Source organism: Ochotona princeps, chromosome 5, assembly GCF_030435755.1.
Source record: "Ochotona princeps isolate mOchPri1 chromosome 5, mOchPri1.hap1, whole genome shotgun sequence".
Taxonomy (NCBI): domain Eukaryota; kingdom Metazoa; phylum Chordata; class Mammalia; order Lagomorpha; family Ochotonidae; genus Ochotona; species Ochotona princeps.
Window position 1 is genome coordinate 67,870,711 of NC_080836.1, and position 16,113 is coordinate 67,886,823.

The window sequence follows — 16,113 nt, forward strand, 5'->3', positions numbered from 1 at the left end:
AAAAATAAATGACTGAACATTAGTTGTGGATGTTTACAAACTTACCGCATGATGTTATGAAACCACCTCATGAGACCTCAGGTCCTGGCCTGCTGCACAGGCCCCAGGCTTCGGCCCATCTATGCACTCCATCATCCCATCTACATCATCCCGAGCCCAGCATCACTGTCCCTCACCTGGACCTGACTAACTTGCTCGCAGGGTCCCAGCTGTGTCTGCTCTCTCTCTCTCATGCTGTCTTTGTGATCTTTCTAAATAAAAACCAGGAGAAATACACCCCTTGCTTCGGCAATGCCTGTACCTGCTCCCCAACTTGGGAGGAAACTCAGGGCCGGGCTCTGGCAGCTCCTACCAGCTCCACTCTCCTGCCAGGCATGGTGCCCTCTCTTCAGCCCTGCCGGCACTGGCTGTTGCACAAGCTCTTCTTCCCCGCCAGGAGGCCAGACAGCCAGGCTTCCACAAGGAGCCCCTCAGTCCCGGCCAGAAGACATCTTCTGCAATCCCCTGGCCTCTGCGAGGCCGTCCTCAGCTCTCCCCGGGGCCCTGCCCGGACTCCGAGGGCCTTCTACGGAGCACCTGCGACCCTCGCCCGCATACCCTACTGCCCTGACTGCCCCCTTGTTACACCTTGTATGTTCACAAGCAGTGTTCTTTGTCCTTGTGGACATATAACGGTGTGCAGAACCAGGAGAGATTTCCCAAGGAGCCCCTGAAGGGAGGACCAAAGTACCCATAACACACCCGCTGGTCCCTGGGAGCCAGGAACGCTCCTCTGGCCTCTCTGGCTGCCACAAGCAACACTCCTCGTGTTCCGTGATGAAGCCATCCCTGGCTTTTTAGTACAGCCAGGTGGGGTGCTCCAGAGGCAGGCAGCCCCATCTGGACTGGTTCAAACATCGCTGTACTTTCCAACTGTTTCCAGAGCAAGCAGGCCTGGACTGCAGCAGACTCCTGCCCTGAGCTGCAGGGGCCCAGTGCCCTAACTCGGCCCGAGGTGCCTTCGGCAAGGCAGCTGGCTTCTGCTCCAGACCACTTTACCAGTTCTGCAGCTGGTCCAGGCAGGCGTTGGGTGGGCCCCCGATGCAGGCGCTCTGCTGCCTCCGCTTCCACTCCACCAGCTCGTCGTTAATCAGGGCATTCTGGGTGAGCTCCGTGGCGTTCAGCAGCTCCCGGATTTTGTGAACTATTTCCTAAAGTGGGGGGCGGGGTGAGGGAAGGAAGGAGAAACAAAATCACCACATTCATTTTTAATTAAACTCTACAAGTGTTTTTTAAAGCAGAGCAAACATTTTCTTGCTCTCAACTACATCGAAGCCAAGCAATGATGAAGATCATTTTCCTCTGTTATAAATGCCACGTGCAGTACTTAGCGCAGGGCTAAGGGACCTCGTTTTGCCAAGGGTGGTCACTAAATGCTTCTAAGAGCATTTGCAAGCCATACAAATAATCAACTTGAAAATCAGCCCGACTTGCTCAATTCCGAGTCCTGCGTCTCCCCGCAGGGCTGGGAGCCGACCCTGAGGTGGGTGCTCCACCCTGAGGTGGGTGCTCCCCACCCGTGGCTTACAGTCTGGGGCAAAGGCTGCATGTGGACAGTGAGTCCCTACCTTCCTCTTGTTGTCCAGCATCAAAAACATCTTCTGCAGCTGCAGCTGCTCTTCCTTCTGGTCACTCTTGGCTACACTGTTGGCTTCATGTTCTGTGGGTTGAAACAGACAGCAGGTAGGTAACAAGAGCCAAAGTGCAGAAGATGACAAAGCAATTAAAGCCAGGGTCACATGTGCTCAGGAGACAGCTGACACACCAACCTGTGCTGCTTCCATCTCTACTGAGCCAAATCAGAAATATCCTAAACGCAGAAACCAGACACACTGGAATACAGTGTGTGTTGTCAGAGACCCAGGGTATTTGGAAACAGGATTGCCTACTAACCAGCTACTGTCAGAAGATGGCCTGAATGAATACAAATGACAACATCAGGGGCTGGTGCAATAGCTCAACTGGGTATTCCTCTACCTCCAAGTACCAGCATCCCATAAAGGCAGCGCTTGGTACACTGGATGTTTCACTTCCCATCTAGCTCCTTGTTTGTGGCCTGGAAGGACAGTAGAGGACTGCCCAAGGCCTAACACCCTGGATGAAACTACAGACTCCTGGCTTCAGACTGGCTCAGCTCTGGCCGTTTGGGCCATTTAAGGGGTGAACCAGCGGATGGAAGATCTCTCTGTAAATCTGTCTTTCCAGTGAAAATAAATAAAGCTTTTTAAAAAAATGACAAATTCAAAATCTCAGAAAAAACATGTCTATAAAGCTGATGTATAACTCTGGAAGAGAACTGGATGATTAGGTAGTAGTGGTTGAGCTTTCTCTCTCTGATACTTTTCACCCAATCTTACAGATAATCTCTCCCCATTTACCCTACTACCCACCAGGTGATCACTGGCTACCTGTAGTTCCTAGTGTAGACAGCACCTGTTTGAGTTATTTTCAGTTGTGTTATCACTCAGAAGAAGCAACCACACAAAGTGGAGTGAAACTGCTTTAAAACATGAGAAAACTATACAACTTCTCTGCAGCACATATACAGTTGCAATTTTTACAGGAAATTTGGGCATCTGGGGTAGGTATCTCCAAATACCCATTAACCTAGAACCCTAAGCAAGCTGACACATGGAGGTGGTCTCCCCAATTCCTGTCTCCACCACACCCCTAGATCCATCTGGCAGCGTCTCATCGCCCTCGGAGGGTGAGAGGATAGGGCAAGCTTTCTTCAGGGCACAGGACAACCTCCCACCCCCAGAGACTCAGCTGGCCCTGAAGTGAGGAAACTCTGGCTTGGGCCATCAAGAAATCCACCCAAGCAACTGAGCCTTAAGCATTTGGCAAATGCGAAGCCGCAGTCATTCCTGCTCTCCACAGTGCAGAGCAAACACAGCTCCAAGATGCTGCTCTCGGCAGTAACGCTCACCTCGGTTCTGCAAGGTTTTGCACTTGAAGTCATACTCATCCTGCAAGTCTTCTAGGGTCTTGATTTCGTGCTCTATGTTCTGTAAGGACATAAACGTATGTGTGTCACTGACCAACCAGCTTCCAAAGTCTTTTAGGAACAGATTATTGCTCCTCTAAAACCCAGAAAAACAGGGAGACAATTCCAGCCCCCTCACAGACTGGACTCATGAAATTACAACCATTTACATAAAACTTGAAACATTTTTTTAAAAGTTGTTTATTCAAAGGGCAGAATTACAGAGAGGGAAAAGGAGAAATAGAGAGTAAGGTCTTCCATCTTCTGGGTGACTCCCCAGATGGCTGCAAGGCCTGGCCCAGGCTTCCAGGTCTCTCACGTCAGTGCAGGGTCCCCAGGAACCAGGCCATCCTTTGTCACTCCCAGGTGCACCAGCAGAGAGCTGGATCGGAAGTGGAGCAGCTGGGACTCAAACCAGCTCCCATATGAGATGCTGGTGCTGCAGGTGGTAGCATAATCCGAAATGTCACATAATGGCACCAGTTACTTTTATTTCATTAATAAGTATGCAGTAATTACTCCTGCCTGTTTGCCTTTCAAGTAAGTTTCATAGTTGAATAATATTCCATTATATATCATACACACACACATGATGGAATACACACATACATATATATGATACACATTTTCTTTTTCCAGTGATCAACAATGGACATTTAGGTTGATTCATGCCTCAGCTAACATTTGCCACAAAATGGATATAATTGAAGATCATTATACCAAGTGAAATAAGGTAGACCTCAAAAGAAAAACACCATGTTTTCACTTATTTGTGGTAATCAATGTATACAGATATATTATAGCTTTAAAGATCTGTGATTATTAGAAAATTAACAGTGCATGAAATGGACATCTTTTTGCATGATTATGGTTTATAGCCCTTGACTATTTTCCTCTCGAATTATCTTACGGCTTTTCACTTCTTAACCCTGTTTAGTGGACATTAGTCTCTGACTATAATATACATCAAAAATACATATCTCAGACATTACGAGGAAACCAGGGCAGGCAAAGGGAGGAAGGGAAGCAGCACAGCATTCTTAGAATTGTAGCAATAAACTACACTGAATCTATTCTCTCTGTATTACTCTCCTGTTAACATCAGAACCATAACATAGCAATCACGCATTTGCGCGATGAATCTACTATATTAATCCCTTAATACACACACATACTGATTTTACATCGCACCTGGTCCTATGGTCTAAATTCTGAATCTTCCTCATAATTTGTGAACTATGATTTCACACTTTCCTTGTGACGCTCCCAGGAAAAGAAGAGTTCATGGGAAATCTCACTGCCACCCAGCAACAGAGCGGCCACACCTCTGTGTAACTGGGTCCGCCCTGCTTTATGCCGCTGTCTGGGCACAACCTATTACATCGCCCTCTTATTTGCTCAGGAAGCTCCTAATCAGGACAATCAACTGCATGTAGCTCACCTACAAATAAGCCTCATCTTCTTTTCCCCTGTTTAGTCCCTTTTTCACATACTCTTCTTCCCAGCGCACACTGGCAGGAGGCCGGATCAGAAGTAGATCTGGGACTTAAACCAGCCATTCCAATACAGGGAGCAGACATTCCAAGTTGTGCCTTACTGACTTCTGCTTTACTGAAGCTTTTCCCCAGAAGAACCCAGTTTGCAAGGATGCTGCCTGAGACACACTGGTGCAGGTCCTGCCAGCCATCCAAGGGTCCAGGCCCAGGCCCAGGGCAGAGCTACCTGTATTTTCTGGAAGACTTTCCCACCAGGAAGGCCTCCTATGAAGCCGAGCAACCCAGTCTTCCTCCCGGACAGCCCAGCTGCAGAGAGGCAGACAAGCCAACAAGGGTACCCATGCAGCCTTCTGAGCCCACCAACTGTTGGGGAAGTCTTGTCTTAAAATTCACGGATGCTTTAGTTTACCCAGAAAAGTACCAGAATGTCTTTCCAGGAAATGTTTCCTCTTCCGAGTCTGAATAGTGCAGGTGCTTGAGGAGGACAGGCAACGTTTGTCCCGAGGCTTCACAGGACCTCAGGAATCCCAACCTGAGAGGCATCGACAGGAGGGACCCCCTGGAGAGGCAGCACCTAGGTTCCTGGTGAGTGGGGCAAAGCCAACACACACACCGCGGGATCTAGCGAGGAAGAAAACTACTAAGTTCAGGGCCTGGAACTATAAAATTATAGGGACTATAAAACCACCTATCTGATCACTGCTCTTACCAATTTGTTTACTTACTGTTTAGAACTTCAGCAAAATCCTTTTTCTCCCCCACTCAGGCTGGATTCAGCTACAAGGTCTTGGAAACAGTCCCAGAATGACGCTGTAAACTCACCATCACTTGCTCCTTCACGTTCCTGACTTTGTTGTCCAGCTCCTTCTGCTTGTCTAACATCACCGTGTTCTGAATATTCCCCGACTGAGCCTGTAACGGGAAGGGCTGGTTAACACCCAGCATGTTCTCTGACATACGGTTGCACCCTGAACTCCAATCCAGACCTTGTGTCTCACCTGCCACCCAGACCTTCCCACATGTGTGTCAACAAGCAAGGCCCCTCAGCTCCTGGGGCCCTGAACAAGGCTAGCTACTATTAACAAGGGTCACAAACAGGTTAGAGTTAGGTTCACGTTTAACTTCAACAGTATTCCACAAGCTTCGATGAACTCACACAGTGACATGGTACCACACAGGAATCCATTTCAGAGTTTCTAGTTATGCATGCAGAGTATTCTTATTACATTTTGGAAGTACTTGTCTACAAGGCTTGCAATGAAAAACATGGTTCACATGCTAATCTGGTCGTAGCCACCTTCAAAGGTTGTTGTAAATGTGGACTCCCAGGCCCAAATGGGAGTATTAAATCAGAGGCCCCATTTCAACACACGCCCAACCCAAGGTACTCCATGAAGGGCTTCGCAGAATATCCGTTAGGACAAAGTCAGTAATGAAAGCAACACGCCATGTCCTCCCCAGGGCTTGTGATGAGCTCATAACTCAGATGCAACAGTGCGCATGTCTGCTCAGCACACTAGATGGACTCGGATTTACTGCCTTCACTACCTACTCACTAGGTCAGCATCAGGCAGCACTGAGGTCGAGAGTTCCAGAGTAGCAAACAAAACAGTCCCTGTTCACAGAGATTATATTCTGGAGATTATTTCTGTTTTTAGTTAAATCCCCATATAGCAAAAGCTGTGCCCATCTTCCTTACTGATACAAAGACCTTCCAGGACGAAATCCATGTGGTTGTTTTAACGTGAGAGATGCTCAAAGAGTTCAGAGGAGATCATGTGTTACGAAAAAGACTACAATATGAATTTCAATAATTTTAGCACCGAGACACACAACTATTAAGAATATTTTTTATGTTCAGATTTATTTATTTTTATTGTAAAGCCAGATATACAGACAGCAAAGATCTTCCATCTGCTGTTTCACTCCCCAAGCAGCCACAATGGCCAGAGCTGAGCCCATCCGAAGCCAGGAGCCTGGAGCTTCTTCCAGTTCTCCCACATAGGTGCTGGGTCCCAAGGCTTTGGGCCAGCCTCCACTGCTTTCCCAGGCCACAAGCAGGGAGCAGATGGGAAGTGGAGCAGCCGAGATTAGAACCAGCACTCATAGGGGAATCCCAGCGGATGAAGGCGAGGACTTTAGCCACTAAGCTACTGCCACGCCCAAGACACACAACCTTTAATTTTACTTTCTGAAGTTTCCTCATATGTTCGAATTTTCCCTTCTCTCTCTATTCTGAGTATGTGGATTTCCTTCAGACTTCAGAAAATTTCCCCACTTACACCATATAAAGGAATTCACCTATTTTTTTATGGCACTTGCATGATTTCAGGGTCTCACTTTTAGACCTATGACACATCTGAAGCTTATTCTTGTGTGTAGCATGAGGTATGGGTCCAGTTTTCACTTATTTCCAATCAGGCATCCATTTGTCTTATCCACATTTAGTGCAAAGTCCCTATTTTTGCCCAGTACCTTAAGCTCAAGGCACAAATTGCATAGGAATCTGATGTCACTTCCAGATTTTTCTTTTGTTACCCAATATTACCTCTTCACTAGCCTAAACCAATGAGCCATGTTTTATTATTGAGGACTTATAGAATACATAGGACTAATTCTATTTCTTTGCTCTACATTTTCCAAGAATGTCCCTACTATTCTTGTCTGTTTATTTTTCAAATGGATTTCAAAATTAAATCGCTCTAAAAAACAAACTGCTGATATCTCATGGTGATTACATTTAAAATTTTAGATTAAGCCAAATGTGGCTAATACCTTTAAGCTGTAATTTTTTTTTTAAAGATTTATTTTATTTTTATTACAAAGTCAGATATACTGAGAGGAGGAGAGACAGAGAGGAAGTGGAGCTGCCGGGATTAGAACCAGCAGCCATATGGGATCAAGGCGAGGACCTTAGCCACTAGGCCACGCCGCCGAGCCCTAAGCTGTAATTTTTAACTAGTTTTAAGAATAAACTAGAGTTAGTTAATTTTTACTGGAAAGGCAGATACACAAAGAGAAGAGGCAGAGAGGAAGATCCTCTGCCTACTGATTCACACCCCAAGAGGCCGCGACAGCTGGAGCTGAGCTGATCCAAAACCAGAGCCAGGAGTTTCCTCCGAGTCTCCCACGTGGATGCAGGGTCCCAAACCCCGGTCGTCCTCCACTTCTTTCCCAGGCCACAAGCAGGAAGCTGGATGGGAAGTGGGGCTGCCAGGAATAGAACCAGAGCCCATATGGGAACCTGGCAAATGCAAGGCGAGGACTTTAGCTGTTAGGCTATAGCGCCGCGCCCTAATTTTAACTATTATACTTTTAATAATTCCATCCTGTCTCCCTGGCCATTATCACCAATATGTCAACCAGCAGCAGCAGCAGCAACAGGAGACATTCTTGCCACTATTTCTGAAGTACTGGAGTGAGATACTGCCTCTGGCACTGAGACGTGTATTTTAGCTTGTTACAGAGTTATCTGTCAGTTCTCATCTTAAGTGTTGTTGGGGTGACAGGATAAAGCCACTGCTTGTGATGCTGGCATCCCACCCCAGAGCGCTGGTTCTAGTCCTGGTTGCACCACTTAAGATTGAGCCCCCTGCTAATGTAACTGAGAAGAAAGTAGAGGACAGTCCAAATGCTCGGGCCCCTGTAACCGTGTGGGAGATCAGGATGGAGTTGCCGGCTCCTGGCTTCGGCCTGGCCTAATCCCAGCGTGGTAGTCATTTGGGAAGGGAACCAGGCGGTGGGAGAGCAATCAACCTCTCTCCCTCCCTGTCCTCTCCTGTCTGCCCTTCATACCGATAAACCAATCTGCTGACCTTGTTTTAAAAAGTGCTTTTATCAGGAATGGATGTAGGGTTGTGTCAGCCCTTTTCAACGTCCATGAAGAGAAAGAAGTAAAGGTTTTTCCTCTTAAAATCCATAAACAGAAGGAACCAGTCAGCTGTACATACTTATACGTACAATGCTATTACATCATAATTCTGTAGAGACATTAAGTGCAATGATCAAATCAGGGGAAACAGCATCTGCATCTCCTCAAACATTTAACTTCTTGAGTATCAATGTAACGCCTTAAATATCTGCAGTGCAGCAGCAGCTTTCCTTGTTCTGTCTTTATCAGCTGTCAGGAACACACCACTTGAAAATCTGGAGCCTTCAGCCTGTCACTGAGGGGGACAAGGAGCTTCTTGGCCATTCTGAAAGAGCTGGGGGCCAGTGCAATGGCTCAACTGGCAAATCCTCCACTTCCAAGCACAACATCCTATGTGGGGCTGATTCAGGTCCTGGCTGCTCCGCTTCCACTCCAGCTCCCTGCTTGTGGCCTGAGAGGGCAGTGGAGGATGGCCCAAAGCCTTGGGGCCCTGCATGCATGTGGGAGACCTGGAAGAAGCTCAGATTAGCTCAGCTGAGGCTGCTTCAGCCATTTGGGAAGTCAATTAGCAACTGAAAGACCAATGTATCTCTCTATAAATCTGCCTTCAAAAAAGTAAAAATCTTTTAAAAAGAGTGAGCTAGTCCTTTGAGTAGCTCCACACGGCTCTCTGTTTGTGTGGACATCGATGCTGCTGTTTTTGCAAACCAAACTGCACATGGAGGCTGGGTCCCGCGGGCTCTGTGACAGCAGGGACACTGCACCCAACAGAGGGACCAGCTCCTGGGAGCCAACCTCCCAGGCCTCAAGCATTCGTTGGGGACCAGCAGCCACTCAGCTGCCTTCCCGGCAGATGAAAAACCTCATGACAGGGCAGAAGACCAAGTAAGCTCCTGGCCCCCAAGGCTCCCCAGTCCCTGCCATTCTCTTACTCTCCCTCTGGCGGTGCAGCAGCTCAGCTGCTTCCCTACCAGCACATCCTGAACAAGCAGCGAAGCGCCATGACAACCTCTCCACAATGCTGAACCTGAGATGGCTTCCCAGGCAGGGCTTCTGGACTTCCCAGACCAGGAGCTGAAACCACAGCTCCAAGGCCCAGTAACCTGGCCCGCTCTCATTGCTCATCGTACCCCTGCGCCCCCACAGGGATTGTTTGGGGGTGTTCATTAGAGGTTAGCCTCTCTAGGACCCCAGGCTGGAGAGAACCCTCCTGCTCCAAAGCCTGCTGTCCTCAACTGAACACACAGCCATCCCTGGGCACAAAGGACAAGCACTCGAGGGGACAGAGTCTCAGGCAGTGTCCTCACATCCTGTCTCAGATTCTCAAAGACTCCAAAGTGGCTTTTTCCCATGAGTAGATTTTAGAGTCAGACAACTCACAACTTAAATCCCATGTTTGACTTCTAAACTTTGGTTTTCTCATCTGTAAAATGAGGGCAAGAATTGCTACCGTCAATGATAGTCCTGAAAGCATTTATTCACAGAATCATGTTGATACAGTGCTTAGCACAGGCCTGAAATAGGACACACACCTGGCTGCCCTCAGGATCACAGAGACAACCCACAGGAAGCCTGGAACCCTCCAACCAGACCCAAGTGACCTCCAACCCCCATGGACTCCAGGGACCTGAATGTTTCCCAGACCTACAATTTGCTTTTTCACCACACTAAAAACAAACAAAACAAAACAAAACCTTCAATGGCAGAAGAAAAAACCCTCAGTGTGTTATACAAGGCAGCAGACTAAACATTCATTCTATTAGCTACATGTATAAATATGACATTCATTCAAAACTATATCCTACAAGTTCTTCCAGGAAGATTTTTAAAATGGGAGCAATAGTTTCTTATCTGAACACAACACAGAATTCCATGCTCTAAAACACTCCGACCTGACTCCCAGTGTGTGCCTGCTCTGAGCCCCGTTGCATGCAATCCCAACACAGCCACCACCAGGTTCTGTCGGCCATCACTTCACGGACTCTCATTTCATGCCCGTCCTTCTCACTCCTGCAGCCCTCAAGTGGGTGTGCATGGAAGTCAACGCCAGACAACATCCCTTCACTGCACGCGTGCACTGGACTGCAATGACTTCCACTCAGACATGCTTCCCTACCGCCAGTGGAAGGCTGGCCAACTCTGAAAGGAGGCACCTGTTCCTGTTCCCTGACACTCTGTCTCACCAGCACCTTGCCCCCAGCTGAGCTGGCCTCACAGAGAGTTCACTAGCAACTCACGTGCCTTCTCAGTGGCTCAAAAGGAACCTTGCCTCAGACTACCTACATTTTGAATGAGGTCCTCAAAAGCTGGCCAGCCTTGGGACAGAAAAAAAACAGCTATCAATGGGACTGAAGGGAGAGAACTGAGCCCATCCTCTGGCATTCAGCATCAACTCGGGTTCCAGGGAGCTAAGGGGAGGAGACCTACAGCCTACAGACCTACAGGGTACAAAGGCGGACAGTCTGTCCTGCCAGCTCTGTCTGCCTTTGGCTAGCCTCGAAATGCAGGGCAGGTTCACTGCCTAGTGCTGTGTGCCGAAAATCCCACATCACCCAGGTCCCCAGTGTGTGCCAGCTGGAGACGGGCACACAGCCAAGAAGCCAGCATGCCACCTGGCGCAGACATGATGAACTAGCCAGATGAGGAAAGTCCACACATTCACAGCCAGGGGCTGCTGGTGTGGCAGCGCAGTGGCGGTCACCTGAGCAGGACAAATGCTCTGGCAGCACACATGCCTCCAGGGGCACCCTCCGCCATGGCTTCAACTCTCTCCCTCCTGTCACGGGTGTTGCTTTGTCAGCTGCTGCGGCTGCAGTGCACACAGGCTGCATTCCACACTGGGCCCTGCAGTGTTTGGGAACTGTCTCTGCCAGAACAACACCTACCACCGCCTGCCTGCTGGGTTGCGCTCGCCATCCTGACACTCAAGTGCCATGCAAACATCAAACACATGGCTCAACCCTGTCTGCCAGGAAGGCTGGCAAGAGGACTGGTAAAACCACAATCAAAAATCTTGGTGTTTCGGGCCCGGAGGCGTGGCCTAGCGGCTAAAGTCCTCGCCTTGAACGCCCCGGGATCCCATATGGGTGCCGGTTCTAATCCCAGCAGCTCCACTTCCCATCCAGCTCCCTGCTTGTGGCCTGGGAAGGCAGTCGAGGAGGGCCCAATGCATTGGGACACTGCACCCGCGTGGGAGACCCGGAAGAGGTTCCAGGTTCCTGGCTTCGGATCGGCACAGCACCGGCCGTTGCGGCTCACTCGGGGAGTGAATCATCGGAAGGAAGATCTTCCTCTCTGTCTCTCCTGCTCTGTATGTCTGACTTTGTAATAAAAATAAATCTTTAAAAAAAAAATCTTGGTGTTTGGTGCAGGTGGTGCGGCCCAGCCAGTGTTAAGCTGCCACTTGGACACCTGCAAGCCCAATCTGAGCACCTGGTTCAAGGGCTATGATGAACCAGAAGCAGCTTCCTGCTAAGGCATGCAGGAGGCAGGGGAAGACAGTCAAGTAGCTGGGTCCCTGCCACCCATGTAAGAGGCCCCAATAGAGATCCTAGCTCCTGGTTTCTGTCTGGCCTAGCCCTGGCTGTTAAAGGCATTTGGGGGACAAACCAGAGCAAGAAAAGTCTCTGCTTTTCCCTCTCTCTCACTGGGTTTTTCAAACTACAAACAAATCTTCTAAAAATTCTGATACTACACAACTCTGCTCACTCAGGTTTTGGATGCACTGACGAATTAAAAAGCTTCTGAACTTGCTGCAAAAGAAGCCCCCTTTTCCTGCCGACCTCATCCCCTTCCCGAGAAGCCCCTGTGCGCTGCAGAAACACCACTCCTGCCTCCTGTCCTCCTGTCCCAACTGAGTGAGCGGCATTTCCATTCTCTCAGTGACCCAAGCCACAGCGATCAGTCATTCCCTCTCAGGGCCACATTGCATTCTCCCAACACAGGCCCTCTTGGCATCATGCCCCAAACACAACCTGATTCTGTGCTTTTTCCCATCATGACCGACTAAGCGTAAGCATCCATGGCTACACCCCCAGGCTGGGGCACGAAGCCCCTGCCTGCTGGCTCCCTTGTCTGCACCAGCAGCGGAGACATTCCTCACGCAGCAGCCCCAGCCTCTGTCAGTCCATCAGTCCCTCATGGCTTCTCAATCACCACACCCTCCACTGGAGTGTTTGTTCATCTCCCTCCTCACTACAGTTGAAATTCCATGAAGTCAGGGTCTACCCATAAACCCTGCGTCCAGAAATTTTCTCAATCAGATTTTCCCCATTCCCAGAGGTCATAAAAGCAGAAAGATAGTCCTCTGTTTTGAACTGGGCTTCTCTAACATCTGCGGAAGCAATGAACAGTGATTTTATCATCAAGTTTAGTGTCCAATTAGGAAAAAGCACCTGATTGAATCTCCGTGCATTTTCCAAAATCTTCCTTTCCTCCTTGAGACAGTTGTAGATGATCATGGACATCTGGATGGGGTCTTCTTGAAAATTGTCCTGGATGAGCAGGTGGAACAGAAACCAAATCAATGTCTGGGACGTTTAAACCCCAGTGTATTACCAACTGAAATTAATTTACTTATATTCCTTGAGAAATTTCATTTCTCATCTATTAAATCCTTGTTAACTGGGCTGCCCACATCCCACACTGGACAGCCTGGGTCAAGGCCCAGCTCTAGTCCCAATCCAACTTCCCGATGATGTGCATCCTGGGAACCACCAGACGGTGGCTCAAGCAGGTGGGCCTTGCCATCGCCTGGGAGATCGAGAGTTCTCTGGCCTGGCCTAGCCCTGGTTATTAAGGACATTTGGGAAGCAGATAAGCAGATGAAAACTGTTTTCGTTTGTTTTTCTCTTTGCTTTTCAAATAAAATGAAAGAAAATATTTTTTTAAAAAAAATTCAACACAAGCTGCAATATTTGGCACAGCAGTTTAAGACAGGACTTGGGACACCTGCATCCCATACCAAAGTGCCTGGTTCAAGTTCGGGCTACACTTCTAACTGCACTTCCTTGTAAAACACTTGGGAGGCAGCAAGTAGTATTCTAACAACTCTGTCCTTGCTAGCAGCTGGTAGACCTGGACTGAGGTCTGTCTCCTGGCCTTGGCCTGCTCCAGCCCTGGTTCTTGTGGGTACACACAGAGTGAAGCAGGGGATGAAAAAACTCTCTCTCTGCCTTTCAAATGGTATTTTTTTCAAAATTACATATAAGCAATTTTATTTAATAGCAAAAGATTTCTTTCATAAATTATGACATCGTTTTAACTTTCCAAATAACTAAACTACGTAGTCATTTAAAAATAAAGAATATTCACACATGGTTCTATATTTTCATTTTCATATCTTTCCACATTTTCTGTTAGGAGACAACACAAATTACATGTAAACTAGCCAGTAGATTTCTCAATTAATGTTCCGTTGGTAAATGCTTTTTTAATTAGACCAAAGTATTCACCTAAGTTACTGATCAGGCTCATTCTAACAGTTGCATTTCAGCACAGAGTGACAGGGAGCAGTATCTGTAAGTTAACCTGCCCTCCCCACTCCTGGTTTCATGAAACCACAGAAACTTCCAGCTACACAACATGAAGAGTTTGGCTGTGCTTCATGAAACAAGAAAATAAGAGCTTTTATCTCCATTAAAGAAAAGAGATCATCATTGTTTGCTATACTAGCTTAACTTGCTGCCATCCAGTGTCGGCACATGTTCGTGTCCTGACTGCTCCACTCACTTCCCAGCCAGCTTTCCATCAGGTGCCTGACCAAGCAGGAGATGGCCAAGCACCGAGGCTCCTGATCCACGTAAGAGGCCCGGATGAAGCTCTTGTCTTCTGGTTTCAGCCTGGGCCTGGACCCGGGCCTTGCAGCTAACGATCTGGGGAGTGAACCAGCAGATGGACGGTCTCTTTATCTACCTCACCCTCTCTCTCAATTAACTCTATCTTTCAAACCAATCTTTACAAAGGGAAGAGATGATACATAAATAAATGTGGTGGGCAGGCTAAGGGCATGCGGGAGTATGTTTCAAGAACCCCCACACGTTCAGTGTGTGTGTCCTCCCGTGCCTGGACATCCCCTCCACTCTTTCAGGGCAGGGAAGTTAGTTCCCATCCACCAACGCAGGTGGTTCTTCCGGAAGTCACACCTGCAAGCTGGCTCCTCACCTGTATGCCAAGGACCTAGCTATGCCTAACCGAGCATGAACGTTCCTTGGAGCTTTCAAGTCCCACTCCAGCTCATGGCTCTAAAAGCACAGCCCCTTTCTTAGGTTTACATTTTTGGTCAGGAAGGTTAAGCATCACATTTCTCTTAAGGCTGCCATTTACAGGTGAAGCACTCAAGCCTGAAAAGTCTTTATATTTATAAAACAAATTGCTCTTTCACTTAATGCTTCATGTATCGGGGAGTTTATGTCCTGTGTCTGTATGCTAAACACCACTGAGTGCGTGCGCATCAGAGCCTGCTGAACGAAGAAAGTGAACTACACCAACACGGGAGTGCTTGAGCTCAGGAAGAACGAGCTGGTACCTGGAGATTCCGCTTGCTTTTCCTTATGTTATGCTGCAACAAGAAATTATTCTCCAAAGAAAAGCGGCTGTACTGGTCATCCAGCTGTGAGAGAAGCTCATGAAAGAGGATGGTGGCAAACGAAACATCATTGGCAGCGTGCTCCCTGGGAGATTGGAAACATACGTATTTCACATCAGATACCACTGACAGCAAACAAAACAAATGTTGCTTTCTTTATTGAAATAGTTGAAAAACGATTTTTAGGTTGCAGTTTCTCCTTCTGGAACTGGCAAGGTTTGTAGCACCAGTTTTTACAGTATTTCTCTAGCATTAAAAATTCTAGGACGCCAAGGGACTTGGCAGGAGCTTATGGTGGTTAGCTCCCAAGAAGAAAAGAGGGAAAAAATCCAACAATGTCCATGTTAAATACTTTCAGTATGTTTAAAACTTTTGGAGCCAGCAAATATGAAATTTTAAAGTAGAAGGCATACTAGTCTTAAGATATAGCACCTTGCGCCCAACACCGTAGCCTAGCGGCTGAAGTCCTCACCTTGCATACTAGTCTTAAAATATAGCACCTTGGGCCCAACACCGTAGCCTAGCGGCTGAAGTCCTCACCTTGCATACTAGTCTTAAGATATAGCACCTTGGGCCCAACACCGTAGCCTAGCGGCTGAAGTCCTCACCTTGCATACTAGTCTTAAGATATAGCACCTTGGGCCCAACACCGTAGCCTAGCGGCTGAAGTCCTCACCTTGCATACTAGTCTTAAGATATAGCACCTTGGGCCCAACACTGTAGCCTAGCGGCTGAAGTCCTCACCTTGCACACGCTGGGATTACATATGGGCGCCGGTTCTAATCCCAGCGGCCCTGCTTCCCATCCAGCTCCCTGTTTGTGGCCTGGAAAAGTAGTCGAGGACGGCCCAAAGTCTTGGGACCCTGCACCTGCGTGGGAGACCTGGAAGAGGCTCCTAGCTCCTGGCTTCAGATTAGCTCAGCTCCAGCCGTTGCAGCCACTTGGGGAGTGAATCATTGGACAGATCTCCCTCTCTGTCTCTCCTCCTCTCTGTATATCTGACTTGCCAATTAAAAAAAATAAATCTTAAACAAAATACAATTTCTTAATTTTATTAGCCTTCTTGGTATTTCAAATCAATATGTGCCACAATGCAGCCGTGATTACTTTAAATCACTTTCAACAGTCTGCGCCC

The 16,113-nt window shown here is 48.0% G+C and overlaps 1 protein-coding gene across 1 annotated transcript in view; it reads right to left on the bottom strand.

The window, feature by feature from the left end:
- STAT1 (signal transducer and activator of transcription 1) overlaps nucleotides 1–16,113 on the bottom strand; it is a 47,897-nt gene that overhangs the window by 25,582 nt on the left and 6,202 nt on the right. The window contains exons 4-9 of the mRNA XM_058664742.1: nucleotides 14,919–15,063; nucleotides 12,787–12,885; nucleotides 5,344–5,433; nucleotides 2,969–3,047; nucleotides 1,608–1,699; nucleotides 1,039–1,190 (exon numbers count right to left, since the gene is read on the bottom strand). Of these exons, the coding sequence (XP_058520725.1) occupies nucleotides 1,039–1,190; nucleotides 1,608–1,699; nucleotides 2,969–3,047; nucleotides 5,344–5,433; nucleotides 12,787–12,885; nucleotides 14,919–15,063 (657 nt within the window). The remainder of the gene's footprint in view (nucleotides 1–1,038; nucleotides 1,191–1,607; nucleotides 1,700–2,968; nucleotides 3,048–5,343; nucleotides 5,434–12,786; nucleotides 12,886–14,918; nucleotides 15,064–16,113) is intronic.